This window comes from Perissodus microlepis, chromosome 12, assembly GCF_051167445.1.
Source record: "Perissodus microlepis isolate ML-2025 ecotype Zambia chromosome 12, ASM5116744v1, whole genome shotgun sequence".
Classification (NCBI taxonomy): Eukaryota; Metazoa; Chordata; class Actinopteri; order Cichliformes; family Cichlidae; genus Perissodus; species Perissodus microlepis.
The window spans coordinates 14,191,617-14,210,540 of NC_140472.1; the positions used below are offsets into that span (position 1 = coordinate 14,191,617).

Consider the following 18,924-nt stretch of genomic DNA (forward strand, 5'->3'; position numbering starts at 1 on the left):
GTCGTCGCTATTACCTTTGCGCTGAGGCAAGTTTGAATCTAATTAACCAATTTCACAACTGTCGCCCATTGTCTTCAGTTGTTACGTTTTTAAAAATGAACGACAGCATTTCTTTCTCCTGCCAAGAAAAAAAATTGACCTTTAAAAACAAACAAATAAAAAAAAAGTCCAATTAATATAAAAGAAAAGTTCCTCTTAAATGTATGTTGGTAGGTTGAGCTGGCTTTAGATTTTAGGGCTTTGGTCAAACCGTGAATTATTTTCTCAAATTCAGCTTGCCTGCTTATAAGCCTGACCATTGTCAGTGGTAAGAGCATACCAGAGCTTCTTTAATCTGTTCTTATCCTCCCATTGATAACACAATACATTTTCATGGTAATTGAAATCATATTTTACTCACAGCCACTATATACAAGTACTGCTGCCTACGCTCTTAGAGCAAACGTAAGGTGAAGGAATGCCACGCTACTGCAACAACAGGGTACAAAGAGTAGTTAAAAAAACCCGAATATACTATCATTACAGTGGATGGAAAAACAAACAGGAAAAGGTGGTAGAAATGAAAAATAAAAAGAAGTAAAAATGAGATATACAGGTGTCAGGTACAGTCTACATATAATTTCAAATAAACTGTTCTTTGTTCTTCAGACTTGCCAAATGAGGGCAAACCTTAAACCTCGCGGCTTCCTGTATAACTACCTCTGTTTTCACCTGTAGCGGTCCACATGCCACACACATGCTCCGTGAGGTGCAAATTATTTTTCTTCTGCGCGAGGAGGAGGTTTATTGCCTCGCTTCATCGCAATAAATATGCATCATCAATCCAGCACTCCTAGTAGCACAAGGTTGGAATTCTTCCCCTCTTTAGAAGCTTGTGTGAATCATACATGTTGTGTAGTAATGGGCTGTCTCTGAATGGAGCGGGATACGGGTCAGCTTAACGGGGTGTTATGATGACAAAGGGGAACATTAGTTAAGGAAATAAACTCCCTGAATCCCAGCCAAACAGGCTGATTTTAATCCAGCAGAGCCAAAAACACCCACCCGATGACAATGAATATGCAATTAGATGGTACATGTTTCACTAACTGACCCTCAACTTCATATAAAAAGTGCAGGAAGTGCCATGTTGGTTCAGCTAGTGCATCTTCTAGATTCTCTGCTGAATCGAGGCCATCACCTACGGAAAATAAAAACCCTTATCTCGCCGCTATCACATCCCCAACATGAAGACCTATCAGGAATCCTGCATGGGTGGACATATAGGCTTTCCTAGGAATGACAGGGTCTGTTAGAGAGGAACCCCACCCTCGCTTTCTCCAGCATGCCAACACAGAGGAGAGTGGGCAGCGCTGAGACGGCAGCCTGCCGTGGGCACTGCCAGGCTTAAAGCTGCCCTGTCGTCATCAGAGGCTTGCAGAAAAGAACACTGAGATTCACCAAAAAAAGAGGAGGGGGATCGTTGCATTTAAATCCTCTCTCAACGCCCCCACATGTTTTAGCAAAGCATAAAAATCATTCACGGAAAGAGAGAAAGCGAAAAAGAAAAAAGATAGAGGGAAATAGAGAGGAAACAGCTATTAGCAGCAGTAAGCAAGCTCAAGAGATCATAGTGAGGCAGCTCTAATCGCAGTAATGGTTTAAACCCTCATTCCATCCACCAGATGCAAGAAATGTCTACCCAAAAACAAGGCTTTGAAATCCCCCATGTCTAAGAATGTGCCCTGTGGCTATGGTCCTTACTAAAAAAAAGAAAAGAAAAGAAAAACAACTCCAAAACTGTCTCCAATTTTGGAGTAACTATGTGGTAAAGATAGCAGTCCTGTGGCCTGTGTTGTTTACACAAACTACATCAATGAAAGATGACCATCGAAATAAGAGTAAAAAAAAAAAAATCGTTTAAATAAAACGTACCACACATTAGCGTCAGTAATAACAAGCATGACAAGGCTTACTGATGCACAAAACAACATCTAAAATAAATAATTGAATTAATTGGTTAATTTAAAAAAAAAAACACAAGACAAACATGTCCTTCAGATTAAAACAAAATAGTCAAACTGTGTAACATTAGTGCGAGCAGGCTTTGTATGTCACTTATTCCTTAGTGCCTTTAGATCTTACATTAGTTAGTTGAATTAATAGCAGCCAGTGATATAGGTGTAGACATGTGCACGTATAAATCTTTGGTACTTCACTGGAAGTAAAAACAGAAGACCAGAAGTTTATCCGAGGGCTGAATTAAGACCCATGGGAAAGGCTTCTTACCTGCTTTTTTAAAACATGTGTATGGACATGTATAAATGTAAAAACATCTTTTTTTAACTTTCCATAATTAAAAACAAAACGACTACAATAAATCCAATCTGCCTTGTTACAAATGGTCAATAAAGCCTGAAATAAACCAGGACAGAATTCACTTAAAGGCTCTCTTGTTGTGCCAAAATGCACGCCTGGGTGACCTGCAACACAGCAAAAATATGCACAGTTTTAAATCCTTTTCATATAATAAATGCTTTCATTTTCACTTTTGCTTTACTCTTTCCTGTAAGCACAGCTCTATTTCAAAGGTTTTCTGTCCTCAGGCAAGTTTGCTGGTTCTCCAAAGAGCATTTATCTACATGATGAACTCACTATTGCTTTCTGCGAATCAAAACTTCCTAAAAGCATTTTGGCATTTGCAGCAGATATTAATATCGACTGAAACAACAACAGTTTAGATTTGAAATAGGACGACTTGAATTTTCTTTTTCTGAAATTTGGTTAGGAAACTTTTTAAAGCATAAACTTGAATTCTTCATAATGACCACCTGGTAAAGTGCATATACATTGATATTTAGCAACGGTAGCACAATGTTACTTTAAAACGTGTTATACAGTGCATACAGTGAGCTGACTCACAGACCTCTGATGCATGACCCACAGTACATAAATATAATTGACTGATTCCAACTCATCACGTTCATCTTGATACTAAAAGTAACAGGTTCCAATTATTTCTTCAAATGCTCTTTATACAGGCAACTTTCAAGGGTGAAAACAGCTTTCCTAATATCTCTCCGAGATAATAAAGATATCAATATAATCACGTATGTGGAATATGTGCTAAATTTGAGGAATGAATTAGGTTATAAGTGTAAAGTAATGACCTTATTTCCTAATTGATCCCAATCATAAGGTGACTGCACTGTGTATTTTGTATATTACAACTGGAGTACAGTCGAGAAAAGCCAAACTATAATGACCAATTGCTTATTACTACTCATTGTAGCAATAAGCAATCTAAATAGTGTTCCAAAGAATTTACAGTCACAGAGGAGTGGTTTAGACCACCAACAGGTTCAGAGGTTAAAATATTTATGAAACTACGTTCATGTCAAACATGGGGCCTTCAGCAATCTGGACTCCGAGCTCTTTCTAAAATGTCTCCATTTGTCCTACACTGATTAGCATTTTACCTTTACTCAAGAGACTGTGCGTAATCCGGCCGTGTTTTCAGTTCAGCCACATGAACCAATGCGTATCCCACTCACTTCACACGGTAGATGCTTCTGAAGATGCAGAGTGTAAGCAGGATTTCTAAAAACACTCCATCAGCACACACGCCAGGTTTTCATAACACATAAGTTCAAAGTGGCGAACAGTAGCGCTGAAGTTTGGACACAGAAACCCGCAGTTTTTGTGATCCTTTGCTTTTGTTTTTGGTCATGAGCACATATTTAGATTGAGGTTTATGGGACTACTGCCCATTGTGTTCTATTACAATTACTCAGCAGGCATGCATCCCGTCCCAGTAATGAAGTGGGTGTTACAGTGGGTGGATTTCAGCGGCCACTATTCTGTATTCTTGCTACCGGGTACAAGGGCTGTGTGGCAGAGAATAGCAGCAGCGCTGGCAGCATGGCACGGTGACAGAAAGCGTGGTGGACCAGCAGACCAACCGCAGAACCACGGGCGACAATCTCAGCCTTCAATAGCGTGTGTTTACATAAGTGTCAGGAGAAATGGAGAATTGAGAATTTCAAAGCCGAGCAAATAAAGTTTGTATTGATTTAATCTAACATGTAATCTGCTTTGCTGTCTGACACTGATTCTAGCAATAAAAGAGAATCATGTAAGACAGCATTACAGATAATACGACCATAGATCAAATGGAGTTTGGGCAAGAGAAGGGCAATAGATCATGTTCAAGCTAGACTGCTTAGCTCTGAAATTCATAAACTAGCTCCTAAATCGAGGTGGCTTTCAATTTAAGTTTTCAATTTACAGATGTAGGATTTTTCAGCGCTCTTTCTGTGGAATGGGTCGCATGTCTCTTTCAATCTGCTGCTCACAACTACACAGAAAATGATCCACTGATAAGTAATCGCATAGAGAATTTCACTACACAGATCATCTGAATGTAAGGATTTGGAGAGAACAATAAAGCATCCTCAGCTAGGTGCACTGTCACCTCATTTTCCATTCTTGCTTCAGTCTATTATATATAAATTGTATTTAGGCATGGATTGTTAATGTCATTTTCTTCTTACAAGCAGTAAACATCATCTGATTCATATTCAAATTAAACTTATCCAAAATATTAAGGCTAACAAGAAATTTAAAGCTGTAGCTTCAATTAAATACTTGTGATTTAGGCTGGATCCTACTCAGCTGTACTGATAAAAATCACAATTCACAATCCATCGTTCTCATCTTGTGTTTAGTGTGTTTTAAACTTGAGTTAAAACTGTTTTCATCTTAAACTTTATTAACTCGTGAAGGATATCATGTCAGAGATTCATTACTGAGAAGCATTCACATCTTTGTTTGCTGTCTGTTGCAGCTCATTTTAATAACTGCCACTAACACCTAACTGAGGGTGGTGATTTATTGTGTGTTGCTTATGAGTTATGTATTTTTTTTTCTTTTTTACATTTAGTCATTCAAAGACCAGAAATGAGGACACCAAGCAATATTACCAACTTTACAATTTCATAGTACAAACTATAAGTGCAGATACAACATAACCTTTGTTTGAGACAATTGTTCCTTGAGAGACTTACAAGTGTGGGGTAATTGCACCCCCCTCTGGTGACAGAGGCTGCTGCAATGAAACAATGACGAGTGCAGCTGTGGTAACAGAAGAGGACAGAGATACTCAAAAGTTAAACTGTTCTGTGATACATATATAAAAAAAAACACTTTATTTTAACTTATGATTTAGAAAGCTGTTATTTAAATTATGCCTCTTATAAATGTAACGCTAGAGCTGTCCCACTTAGGTACACATGAAACCTTTTTTTATTCATTCCTGCCCCCTAGTGTTGGAAAAAAGCATGTGCATATTTCCCACTTAACGCTGTCTTCACAGAGACAAAATATAATGTTTAACTTTGCCCCCAAACTATAACTGCTAGAATAATTCTGACCGTTTTCCCTGCAGAATACTTTAACTAATAAGACAAAATGCTCATATTTAACAACCCTCAGCAGTGGAATAATTATTCTGTGGACACAAATACAGGATTAGAAGAGGGTATTTCATTGCTCTGACATTCCTTAAATGAGGTCTTACCTTCTGTGCAGTAGAGAAGTAAACCTGTGGGGCTTTCCAAACTTGGCTGACTTTCTCTCTGAGGCTCTTTGGGATTATGAGGCATTGATAAATGTCCAGCTCTGGGTAGATCACCTCTAGTCCACCACTTTATTGAAGAGACATATTAAAATTAAACTAATTCTATACAGTTTTGTATTATGTTGTATTAAGGATGAAGTGAACAGATGCACATCGTGAGATAAACACAGGTAGTTTAACAAAGTGTATATAGCCTGCATACAGCTGTGGTGACATGTTTACCTCCACTCATTGTGGGCATAGATGTCATGGTAATTTGGGGGGTTTAATGATTTTTTTCAACTGTTCTTTTTCCAGGTAAGAATGATTGCACAGCTTTCATCTTTAATGACTTTAAAAAACAAGAATCGGTGCACAAGTTTGAATTTATTTTGGATTTTCTCAAATCCACAAAGTGTCAAAAGTACATACATGCTCCCCCACTAATATTCGTTTCAATGTCACTTTGCAAGATGCACCTGTAGCAGACACTTTGGAATAACTCTGCCTGGATATTTTAACACTTTTCTTAGCAGAATAGGTAGAATTCATTTAAACTGATTGGTGTTCGGGCATAGGCTAGGCTTTCAAGCATAGTTAACCAATTTTCAATCAGGTTGAGGTGATGTCTTTGGGTTAAGGTTAGCCTGCTTTAGCCACTCCATATTCAGTTTGATGTATATTTGGGATGATTGTCCTATTAGAAAACCCAGTTCTGTCCAGATTTCAACTGTCTCGCTGTTGGAAGATTTTAGAGGTAATCCACCTTCTTCATTATTTCATCTACTTTGTGCAATGTACCACTGGTAGCCAAACAGCCCCAGAGCATGATGCTACCACCACCATGTCTGACAGCTGGTACATGGGTCTTAGGCTTGAAAGCCTCACTTTCAGTCCACCAAACACGCCTCCTGTCATTCTGGCGAAACAGCTCAATCCTTGTTTGACCATAAACCTTTTCTCTAGCAGTCATTTGGCTTGTTTATGTGACTTTGAAGAAGGGGCCTTTTACTTGTTTGGCACCCCCCTCATGTAAAACGTGCTTCAATCAGTTTCCAGTTTATGGCAGGCTTGAGCCTTGGTGGTTCCTGGGTTGTTCAATTTCTTCTCATGTGAGAGTGACAGGTTGGGTCTTCTTCTAGTTAAAATTCAATTCAAAGTTCAATTTTATTTATATGGCGCCATATCACAACAATAGTCGCCTCAAGGCGCCTGTTTCAGACCACGGCAAAGTGGTGACACATCTGAATAACTTGTACTTAAGTACAGTTCTTTGAATTTGGAATATGCAGTTGTTTAGAAATTGCTCTAAAGTAGCCCTTCCCAGCTTGTGCAAATCTACAATTCTCCTTCTCAGAGCTCCTCAGACTTTCCCATTTTTCTGAGTACTGGTTGATCCAATGCTGTCAAACAAATCCTTTTCACAGTGACAGACAAACTACCACTTGTCGTCAACCATGATCACTACCAAGAACTTAATAGGCCTTGGACTTGTCAAGTTAAAAGATACATACATACTGCAGCATCTTCAGCACCACTTATGAAAAGACTGTGCATGCATACTTTTGACCCTGTGTGGATTGGAGAAAATCCAAAATAAACTCACACTAGTGCACCTAATTCTTGTCATATTATAACTCTAAGCTGCACAACCGTTCCACCCTGGAAAAAGAACAGTTCAAAGAAATTTTAAATATATGAACACAACTGTATCATTGCAAACACACTATGATCACAGCTCTCATTGGTGACTTACTGACAGAAAGAAGCATCCTGAGAGCTGAGGGTGTGTTGTTTTGCTTCCGTGTGGAACAGCCCCAAAAGGATGAGCCCAAAAATAGGAGCCAGTATGGCCTGCAGAACAACAGCGATTAGCCAGGCATCTATCATTTAGGAAATATTCTGAGTCAAACAGTGTTATTCTGCAGCAACAGGCTCTCAGAAACATTGAATTACAGAGTGGCAGTCCAGGTCCAGGTCAAAAAACGATTGTGCATACCGGCAGATGTAGAAGAGTCTCTATTTGCTCTGCTTGTTCATCAATGCAGTGTGGCTCCACAAAAGCAAAAGAAAATCAATGATGAGCGTCATGTTTGCCAGACATTGATGGAGATAAATGTCTTTGGAGAGCCACAGCTGTAAGTGATTTTGTAGTTTTTAATGTTCTGTAGACACATATTGATACATTGATGCTTAAGTGTGAACAGAAACTCCAATCATAAAGAAGTATCTTCATAAAAGACACACATAAAAGCACAAATCAATCACCTGCAGTAAGCCTGGACAGTTGAACTTTTTCCCCTTCGCTTACTTAAAAGTCAGCTGATTAGCAAAGCTAGTATGCCTCCGCCCTCCCCCGGTCCTTTGTGCTTGATCAGGTTTGGTTACAATTAGGTCACCTGCTGCCACACTCAGCCAATCAGAGCTTAATCTAAACTCACCTACACCTGTTCGACTAGATGACACATCAGCAGCATATCACTACGCATGTTTGCACACCAAGAGAAAAATAACGTAGTTTGCATAAAAAGCACAGGCGGAATTGGGTCCTCACGGCTGTAGGCAACGTCATTGTCCAATCACAAATTTTTAATTTATGTCACGTGTGTCCTTAAACCGAGCCGGTCGAGCGCTACACCGCAAGAATTGCTAATGCATTAGATGCTATATTTAACTTTTAATGGCTCCCATCTCCGTTTCACGTCATTGCTTTCCGTTATATTTTGTTTTCTACTGGTAAACTCAAGGCTGTACTAAAAGCGAGTCCCCGTGTCTTTTAATGTGTTACTAACACTAGCAAGTTTAGCCTTTACTTATTTTAGCTTGTTTATATTTATGCAGTGTATTACTGAGCGTCGGAGTGTCTGCGCAAGTCGACAGCTAACCTGAAATAAAACTACACACAGGCAGCAGGCATCTAAACTAGCATTAAGAATAGTAGCATACATGTGTCATAAACATTACCATGTCTCAAAAGTTGTCGGCTGGGGCTTGTTTGGCTGCAGGTTCCTCCTTCTGCTTCAGCTGCTGCTGCCGCCTCTGCGCAGGGCTCGGTCCTTCTGACGTGTGATGAGGCTGCACAAATTTCACGTAACACGACCAAATAAACAGACTCCACCATACCGGACTCCACGTGTTGCTCTTTGTTTATTTAGTAAATATTATTTACACGTTTTCAAGAACACATGCTACAGAATTTCATATTTATAGCTCCCAAACAATAAAAACAGCTCTTGAGAACGAAGACAAAGAAAATAAAAACCTGGTGACTAAACAAAGTGTCATCCAGGTTTTGAACACTGAGAAAACATTCAAGTTTTTTTTCTTTTCTGTTATTGTTTTGTTTTTTTAAATTTTATTTAATATTCAACCATTTCTGATCAAGGCCTCTTAAACTATGCAGTAGTGATTGTGCAGCATATAATATATATTCCTGGTGCTGCTAAAGCTCCCTTTGGTTTGTGCTTCTCTGCAGCTGTGATATTAGCACCCAAACAAATGGAAAAGGGCCCCAGTAGTAACTAATTTCTAATTCATGATCTTATTTTTCTTCTTCTTTATTTTAACCTGATGTTGTCTACTTCTTCATCTAATGATGTTGCAGTACCCTTTAATGCAATTTGAAGAGAACCCGGTGCTACAAAGCAGTGCAAGTTTATACTTTCAAAGTCAGACATTTCATTATGCATAGTACAAAACAGTATGTATGTTAACCTATGCAATAGCTTGTATCGATTGCTATGTCGAGTTCGACTTGCAGAAGTCAAATATATATGTATTTACATTTAGAGTTACCATCTAGCTTCCAGTGTCCACACTATCTTAGCATTTTGCTACTATGCAGTCTCAGAAATTGGAGCTCAGTGGAGTACATAAAGAAACTTTAAAATAATGAAACAAAATTTTGAAATCCCTGCATTAATTTCATGGTTAATGTCACAAATTTGATGGTTTGTCATTCGTCTAGTGTGGCCTTAATAGCCAGAGTCTTTAATCTTGTCGTTCAGCTTTAAACAAACAAACAAAATCATAAACCTTTAGCAGTGTTCAAACTGACACACACTCACTGGACTCCTCGAATCACACACTGACTGATTGCTTTATATCCAAATTATGGATTATGTACATTTATAGATACACACACAGCCTAGAGAGCACCATTGTAGCTTACGATATAGCAAACAAACTAGTGACCACAGTAACACTACTTTACATTCAATAGCACACACTACAGTACACTGTACATTAAGGCATGAGGTGTTCTTGATGCAAAACAGCAGAAGATTCGCTGAGAAATGCGATGCACTGAGGAATGGAAACCGTGTCTAAACAAACGATGAACTTCATCAGTCCTACCATCAAGGCAAGCTATAGCAATATAGACCCTCCTGCTGCTAAAGTACACTAAACTGTATTTTGAGTTATCTAAACACTATCTATTACTCAAATAATTGAGCACTTAAAAACATTCAGAATTAGAATAAAATCAGAGGGTCATCAGCCTTCTGGTGTTTGCTGTCCTCTATACTGCTGATTAAAATTCCTAAAAATGAAAGTTCTCAATTTTTTCTTTGCTTAACAACAGATGATTTAATATAAAAGACAGCAATTTAAAGATACCGCTTCGAACACCAGGACCACCACTCTGATATGCGTTACATTTTTAAACGACTGCAAATTAATGTCTTCTATTTTGGCGGGGCTCTGTTCATGCAGTGTAGTTATTACTCAAGGAATTAATACAAGCAATACATTTAGCCTTTGTCGCTGAATTAATTCATACCACTTAATTATTTTAAACTCTTTTCTTGGCTCTAATTATGTCTACTTAAAAATGCAGTTGAAAAGAATTATCATAATGGATTAAAGCAAGCCTGAAAAGCAAATGCTGGAACTGATTCTTTTACATAGCATTAGCATGTTTTATGAATGTAGAGCTTTATAATGCAATGTGTCTACTTTACTATCCTATTTTACTAGTAGTCAACTGTATATTTGAACTGCCTGTAAATTGTATGTATAGTAAGATATATAATGGAGGTAAGCACAATGAGTATTAAACAAGTTTGTAGCTGCACAGTAACTAAATGCAAGTCAGATAAGTCAAGTCTGTATTCAGTGTGTGTATTACTCGGTAATACTGTATAATTCTGCTCACTGCCTGCAGTGCACATTTTTAGGTAACAGCACATTAGAGTGATGCAAGTTACTTGCAGTTGATATTTTTTTTTACAATTTACAATACCACCCATCTTCACTGAGCGCCGTGACTGCTGATCGAAATGCTGCAGCCCTTCTGACAGTCAAGTACAACAGTAGATGACAGCTCTGAACGTATACTGTGAGGGGTGCAAAACAAATCAAGAAAAATGATTTGATTGAAACCTCTTCACAACTGTTTTGGAAACATTTTGAACATCTTAGCAATGCAGCCAGTTCCCAGTTCCTTTAAAAGAAATAATAAAGATCTGTTTGAGTGTGTCATGATGCCAAACTGTCCTTAACGCTGTTCAAAAGGATGCCAATACTGGAAGTTCGTGTGTGTGTTTGTCTCTGCAGAGAAGAGTCCAGAAAGTGCTGGGTGTGTAGAAGATGTACTGATGAATTCACATGAAGGGCCGTGAGAAGGCCTCATGCATGCGCGAGTCTTACATATCCCACTGCAACCTCTAATCAACTAAGATCAATCGCTAAAGGCTAAATCATCACCAGAGAGAGAGAGAGGTACACATCGCTGTCACAGAGTCCACGTGGTCTCTTCAACTCCAGAAATGCAGCTTTGTGGGAAACTAGCGGAAACCTTCAGTGAAGAACTGATAAAAATCCTCATTGAATGACACGTAGTAAATCTTATTGATCTGGTTTGTTTTTGCTGGCATTTTACTGAAAAGACTGATTCTTTCTCTGATTTGGGATCTCTTGTGTCTCCAGACACTGAATCAATTCATGTAAACGACAGCCCTTTTGTGACAAGAGGACACAAATCACAAGTTGATTGTGTCCAGGCTTGCATCGCCTTCAGTGATGCAAGCTGTACACATTCAAAAATAGAACGACTGTACAAAAATATACATGAGTAGAAGTTGCCAGTATTTTATAACTTATGCATCCATGATAATAATAGGCATGATCGGAGTAACTGTTTCCAGGTAGGCCATGCTATTGTTACATCCTGTGTGTTATATCTCTGAGACTTAAATTCTGTGTTGAATTGCTGGTTGTTGCAGCTGATAAGCAGCACTTGGTTATCAGTTCAATGTAACTGATGACACCACGGGTGAAAGGTTCTGTGCCAGCAGAGTCCTGTTTTTTAAACTTAAAACTCGGGTGGCAGAACGCACAACAATCCACGTGAGGTGATATTTGCGCCAGATATACTGTACCGTTTGTCAGTAAGGTTCATATCACTGAGATTTGAGTCTCGCGTATAACAAGCTAAAAATCTAAGAAACAAAACTCACTACTTTGACCGCTAGACTGAGCTGAGCTTGGAAACCTGGAGTGCTGTTTGACTGCAGAGGTAAGCAAACAGTAAATGTAACTGTGTGCCTGAATAATTGGGGCGTATCTAGCCAGCAGCGCTTATGTTTGACTGGAGCTTTTACAGCTTGCATCCACACTGACGCGCTGCAGAGTGGGCCTCTCCTTACCACTCCGTCAGATGACTGCAGATGAGCCAGAAGATGGAGAGTTCGAGTTAGGGGAAGAAGGAAGGTTCCAGAAGAGCCATTTGCGTTTACACTGCCTCCTCTGGTACAGGTAGTCCTCCTTATCGCGCTCTTTGCGTGCCCTTTGGTAGTGGTCGTCTTCTTTCAGGTACCACACCGGCGGCCAGCGATGTTTCTCAAAGTATTCTTGGTTCTCTGAATCAGAATAAATATTTTCAAGACAATCTTTTCTTTAGTTCCTCTCTGTCTCACACTGGTGTTCGCTACTAATGAGAGGAGAGCATTAAAGATTGATCAGATGTTTGTTACCTGCAGACTTGGCCTTCATATCTCGGGGAAACTTGCGGCAGATGCTGTTGTAGTTGGTACAGATGTGGTGAAGACACCAGCCAGTGAGCTGCTGGGCACCGTGGAACTGTCAGCACACAAAGTCATATATCATCACTCTTTGTGTTTTGTTTTGGAGATAAAAAGCAGTGCTGGGGTTTGCTGACATGAAATGCACATATTTAAAAAAACAATCTATATTTGGAGTACAGAGGCCATTTGAGTTGACCTTATATTTAGACTGTCTTGTTTACACTTCTTTGTCAGAGCCATTAAGTAAATTTGTACTGCACTTAGAAGCTTAGTCATGGTAGCATTACTATGCTAATTTTAGCATGCTGCAGTTAGCATGGCAACTAACAAAGTACAGCAGAAAGTAACAAATTCTAAGGATTCTAATATATATCAACAGTCTTTCTCCCATATATTTCCCACAAATCTACCCCTTTTCTTTTCCTTGCTAACAAGCGAAAACACAAACACACAGAAAACAAACAAAAAAAATCTAACAGCCATTAGCCAGTTTGATTTGTTTGCTATATTCTGGTCTGGCAAAGCAGGCGGCAGTATAGTAATTAAAAAAAACAACATGAAATTTCATTTTAATGTTTGTGTTTCAGTGGTGAATTGCACCAAATAAATTAAAAATGAGCAAAATGAGCTTGCCGGGGAAATGGAAAATATATCCATTTGAAACTTAATGACAGGATGATGTACAGTGCTGAGCATGATTCCTGTCTCCCAGTTGCTCACTGCACCAAAAATCCTTCAGCTAGGTAAGGGCAGTTTAATTTAATGTCTTTTGCCCCACCTACTGCCTGTGAAAACTATTTTAGCCTCAAGAGAAGTCCCCTCTGAGAAATGCCCTCATTAATAATAAAAATAAAATCTATTTTGTCACAGCGTTGTATAAGTGCGTTAAGAACAATCCCTGCTCGAAATGATTGGCAGGTCACACTACCTGGGCCATATCCAAGTACACCAGCACATCTCCATCGATGTCAGCCCCCATCATCGCCGCCTCCGTCAGCACTGTTACTGTGTAGAGTTCTGAAAGAAACATAAAAGCTGCTCTCTGTAGGCAACGGCTTGGAAGGGCACACTGCGGCTGCATGTCATACAATCCTGTACTTTACAGGAAAATGATACCAAATGTAATACCTGTAAGTGCAACCAGGTGGGGGAGGCAAAGTCGATTGGCAAGAACAATGAGCTCCATTGCATCCAGATCCGAGCGAGAACAAAAGCGGCCCGTGTACAGATATTCTAGCACAGCCCTCATACAGCTGCGAGTTGTGTTGGGGAACAGCACCTTAGGAGCAGAAAACATACAAAATATAACATGATTCAGGTCCTGAAGGATTCAGCAGATGTGCACAGAGAGAGGAAGAGCGAGAAGGAATCTCCTGTACAACATTTTACATGATCAGACTACAAAAAATATTCACTTTTTGTGCAGCAAGAGAGGGACACATCGTGAGTTTCACAGGTGATCTAAATATAGCTTTACAGAGCTATCTGATACACTATGGATCATTTGAAAAGACACAATCTCAATTCCAAACAATCTAAAAACTTTTTCTTCTATCAGGCGTTTTATGAATCTGTGGTACTTTTAATTCATAGTAGAATCAGGCACAATTAGCAGTCCTCAGAGAACTGCAGTACACTTGGATCACAAAGCCAGTGTAATTGTATTACAGCAGATTTGCAGTCCTCTAATTATACTTTTTACACACTTCACGTAGTCCATTGGTGTGCTACACGAGCCACTTTGTGTATTTGAGATGTGCTACACAAGTGTGCTTTCTTTAATTATAAGCTAATTAAATGCACTAATGATTTGACTGGTAATGAGTATGTAACTATAAATGCTGAACTATGTAGAATACGTGTTTCGTACAGGGCTGATTTTAGCCTGTCCTTGACTCACCTCTTTGGTGCAGCTCTCAACAAAAGGCCCGCCAAACATAGCTGCCATCCAGTCACAACTAGAGATGAGTAAAGGCTTGTGGGCCATGATCGTCCCATCATCTAGCTTGAAAACTACATCTGCAACGCAGAAGTGAGAGCTAGTAAAACCTCACTTACACCGGCATCCACTCTACTTCAAGCTGGGCAGACAAACAAATACATGTAATGATTTGCTCTCACCAGAAAAAGTGCCTTTGGCCAAGCACTCTTTGACTCTGTTTGTCCGCCGCACATGGAAGGCTTTGGTGATTTCTTGGTTCATGAAGGCTTCATTGTTGAGTATGTTTGCCACCATCATCCGCAGGTCAAAGACCTCCAGCAGCTCAGCGATGTGAGCAATGTGCATTAGCTCTTTTTCATTCTCGTCTAGCTGGCCAGTGTACAAGTAGCGAAGAACTGCTCGAAAAGGACCGAGCTGCATGGACTGGTCCATGTGGACTACAGTCATAGGCCTGGGGCTGTAAGTTATGGGGTCGTCCACAAGCTCTTCCTGGATGCTGACAAAGGCTCGGCTCCACGAGGAGAGCAGTCTGCCCCGCCGGGCGACCTCTGAGTCTTTCAAGGTCCCGTCACTAGTGCAGGCCCTCAGGTTGGCCCTGTCTCCATCATCGCTGCTCTCACAAACATCAAAGCTTGCGGCACGCATCAGCAGCTCTCGTCCAGAGATCGGACCCCGAGGGGGCTTTTCGGTCTCCTCATTTTGCATGTCCATAATAAAGAGGTCGTAGAACTTTGAAGAGGATGTCGCCAGGTATATCTTGTGTGCGAAAATCTTTTGTCGCTCCTGCAGGACCAGGATGACATCGGCACAGTGTGGGTCCTCGAGAAGACCGGCTGGATGCTCCTCTGTGGTGGTAGGGGGAGGTGGCACAGTGATTATAGGTGGGGGAGGTTTTGGTGGCAAGAAGGGTGCCTGAAGGAGAGGTCGCTGGACATTTCTGAGGTGAGATTTCCAAAACTGCAGGTGGCGGCGTGAAATGAGCGCAGCTCGGATGGCGTTATCAAAGACGTCCTTGACTCCAAACTGAGCAACAACACTGGTTTCATAATATGGTACTCCCAGCTCTTTGGCCACCTCCCGGCCTCTTTCTGGAGGAAGAATCTCACTGGATTTTATTGGTCTGAAAAATAACATATCAGAAGTTAATCGGAAGTAAATCAACCTTTTGGACATGAAACTTGAAGGTTCTTGCATATAGAGAGATAAATGCAAAACTGAGTACCTAGCTAAAGGCCTCCGTGCCCTGTTCACTGCCTCCAGGTCAGCATAGCGCAGGTCCAGCTGACAGCCTACCAAGATGACAGGAGCACGGGGACAGAAGTGTTTGATCTCAGGGTACCACATAGTCTTTACATGGTACAGAGAGTTGGGATTGGCGATTGAGAAGCACAAGACCACAACATCAGACCTGAAGGGAAGCCAGAGGGCAAACTTGCTTATTTCAGGTAAGATGAAAGCAACTGATGGTAAAAAGACCATAGAATTTCACATTTTCCCACCTGCCGTATGCAAAACGCCGGTCCTTATGATGGTCTCCAAAAGTATCCCAAAGGCGGAGTGACACGCTGACATCATCCACAACATCTCTTGAGCGCTCTAAAACCTGATAGATGCCAAAGAAATATTTGTATTTCTACAACCACCAGCCTCTCTATATCAAGGGACAAAAAACCCAAACTATTTGAGCTTTCTTAATAATAATAATAATAATGGATTGGATTTATATAGCACTTTTCAAGGCACCCAAAGCGCTTTACAATGCCACTATTCATTCACTCTCGCATTCACTCACTGGTGGAGGCAAGCTATGGTTGCAGCCACAGCTGCCCTGGGGCAGACTGACAGAGGCGAGGCTGCCATATCGCGCCATCGGCCCCTCTGGCCAACACCAGTAGGCGGTAGGTGAAGTGTCTTGCCCAAGGACACAACAACCAGGACAGAGAGCCCGGGGACCGAACCGGCGACCTTCCGGTTACAGATACGCTTCCCAACCCCCTGAGCCATGGTCGCCCTTTCTTACTCACCTCCTGGCATACTCTGTATTGGTCAATTGCCCAGACCGTGGGTACATGTGTGGCGAGTAACTGGTACTGAGTCAGGGTGGCATTGCAGGCCCGGGCGCAGATGAGGCGGGTCTTCCCAACTGCATTGTCTCCTACCACCACACACTTGATAGTTTCAACGTTTGGTCTCTCATAGTCCATATCAGAATCCGTCAGCTGGGGCCTGTCGGAATATAAAGGTGTGCAGAAAGTCGTGTATTAGCACTTTCAGTCCTATACTACCCTGCCACGAACGCTACAGGGACAGACACTGACAAGGCTTCATCTGCACTGCTAATTCTGCCTGCAGAGCTATCAGGGGATGGCCTCGTGACTTCCTTGTGTCTATTCACAAGTTCCCTTTTATTGTTCCGGATGTAGAAAAGAATAAAAGTACTGAGCAAACAACGACGGGAGATATACAGCAAATCAGAGCTAGGCGATAGGTTGGTTTTATTCAACCTTAATTAAAAGGTAGAGAAAAGGCACTCTTAGTTTCAAAGGAGTTAAATAAGTTTAAATGCTACTGCTCCTCTTTTAATAAAGGCTGCTGCAATGCTACATGTGTGACACATCCCTGCAATTCCTCCAACCATCAGCACACCTAAAATTCCCTTTATTTTTTCCCCATGTCATTACATCTCAAGCATAGCACCCCAACCTTATACCTCAGAGCTTATAACTTAAGTCATCACAGCCCTCATGCATGTGGCATGCACCTAAATGAAACAATAGGAATAGGTAAACAGACTATTTCTGTGTCTTGAAAATGGTTGCTGACGATTTAGGTCGCTGTTCCAGTTTCCAAGGGAACTGTGGTTGGTGTCAGTGTGTTAGACCCTATATCAGACAAGCCTCTGTGATTTATGCTATTTTTTGATTTGATGTATAGAGACAACACCACTGTTAAGTGTTGTAACGTGATTTTGAACCATCTGAAACCCAAGTCACGCCATGTTTAATTTACACATCCAGAGCTTACACGAATAAACAAGAAATCTCCATCCGAGCGCCCCCCCCCCCCCCCCCCCCCTCTTGAAATTGTAAGCGGACTGGGAATATAGCCTCCATTCATATTTATATTCTCAGATAGTGCTGCCTTCTTATGAATGAAGCCAGCTACCCCTACCTGGAAGTCAAGTGCCCACTATCAAGAAAAAACAAAAAAGCAGCTCCCTTTCTAAAGCATAACTTCTGCTGTTCTTATACTAAAAGGACTTTCTATTCAAAACACTTTTGCAGCATCATTTGCTTACTTTGGTTCACACAGTGCTCTAAATATTACTATCATGGATTACTATGATTTCTTTGCCTCATGGTCACTTTGTAGCCATTCATAAAAAAATCGGGCTCTTCATTCACTGCATAATCCGCATCACCATAGGCTTCTCTCACCTTTCAAAACAACTCGCAGTCTGACCTTAGGCTGGGCCTGTCTGATACTATAGAGATACCCCGCCCCTACAATTGCTCATTCAAATGCCCTTTCCTGTTACAGACTACAATGCGCAACTCACGAATTAATTAATGATTTTTAAAATGTGGTGAGATATACTATATAACGCACAGTGCCTTAAGTCGATCATCTTAAAAACACATTTTTTTTAAGGAGCCTCGGTTATCTGCCATAACAAGGATGATAAAAACGTGCATACCCTACCAGAAGGACCGAACAGTGCCTCCCTCCACCACCGAGACACTAGTCATGAGGCTCTGCTGCATTACACGTTATGTAACGCCCCGTCACTGACTCTTGAGCCTGTTTATCCGGCTCCGAGTTCATCGCAAAAACCAGCCTCCCCCCATAAAATAAGCGAATTAAAACCACTCTGACGCTGTGGTCATAACGGTTGCCGACCATCCTTACCGCAACATAAGGAAGTGCTGCATCGGGTTGGTCGATGAACGAGATAAAAAGCAGGGCTCCATCGGATGCGTCTTGCACCTGACGGCAGCTCGTATTTAACTTCATCTTCAAGGCGAGGTGAACGAGGCTTGGAAATAGCCGATGTTTCAGGAAAGGTGCTCTGGATCGGTGCGACGAGCCCGATGGCACTGGCAGAAACGCCGACGCTGAGGTGAAGTCTAACGGTGCGATGCAGAGCTGCAGCCCTGACCGTCATAGACCCACCTCCACTTACTGGATGGCCTCCGTAGCTAATAATAGGCAGGCGCACAGACGGGAAAAAAATAAAAAATAAAACCCCCAAACCTATTTATTACAAAACACCGATCCGCTCATACTTTATACTTTATTTAGCCCAGGTTATGATTAATTCATGCAACCCGCGAGACCTCGGACACGTTATGCATGAA

General features: G+C 41.0%; 2 protein-coding genes across 5 annotated transcripts in view; both read right to left on the reverse strand.

Moving 5' to 3' along the window:
- Positions 1-8,661, reverse strand: part of pebp4 (phosphatidylethanolamine binding protein 4) — a 52,685-nt gene extending 44,024 nt beyond the window's left edge. The window contains exons 1-4 of one of the 2 annotated variants that reach the window (XM_084947566.1): positions 8,561-8,661; positions 7,596-7,649; positions 7,353-7,450; positions 5,558-5,684 (exon numbers count right to left, since the gene is read on the reverse strand). In XM_084947566.1, the coding sequence (XP_084803692.1) occupies positions 5,558-5,684; positions 7,353-7,450; positions 7,596-7,649; positions 8,561-8,563 (282 nt within the window). In that variant the 5' untranslated portion in view covers positions 8,564-8,661. The remainder of the gene's footprint in view (positions 1-5,557; positions 5,685-7,352; positions 7,451-7,595; positions 7,650-8,560) is intronic. The other variant, XM_084947567.1, reaches the window with a different exon arrangement.
- Positions 8,662-8,724: 63 nt separating this feature from the next.
- Positions 8,725-18,919, reverse strand: rhobtb2a (Rho related BTB domain containing 2a). 3 transcript variants are annotated; one of them, XM_084946361.1, is made up of 10 exons: positions 18,476-18,919; positions 16,591-16,792; positions 16,066-16,169; positions 15,789-15,974; positions 14,746-15,686; positions 14,525-14,643; positions 13,753-13,903; positions 13,553-13,641; positions 12,574-12,679; positions 8,725-12,459 (listed from the first exon to the last, which is right to left on the reverse strand). In XM_084946361.1, the coding sequence occupies exons 1-10, from the start codon at positions 18,535-18,537 to the stop codon at positions 12,254-12,256; spliced, it is 2,166 nt and encodes a 721-aa protein (XP_084802487.1). In that variant the 5' UTR covers positions 18,538-18,919; the 3' UTR covers positions 8,725-12,253. The 3 variants fall into 3 exon arrangements, with proteins under 3 accessions (XP_084802487.1, XP_084802488.1, XP_084802489.1); XM_084946362.1 differs by lacking the exon at positions 18,476-18,919 and adding an exon at positions 18,269-18,421; XM_084946363.1 differs by lacking the exon at positions 18,476-18,919 and adding an exon at positions 18,264-18,351.
- Positions 18,920-18,924: the final 5 nt, after the last annotated feature.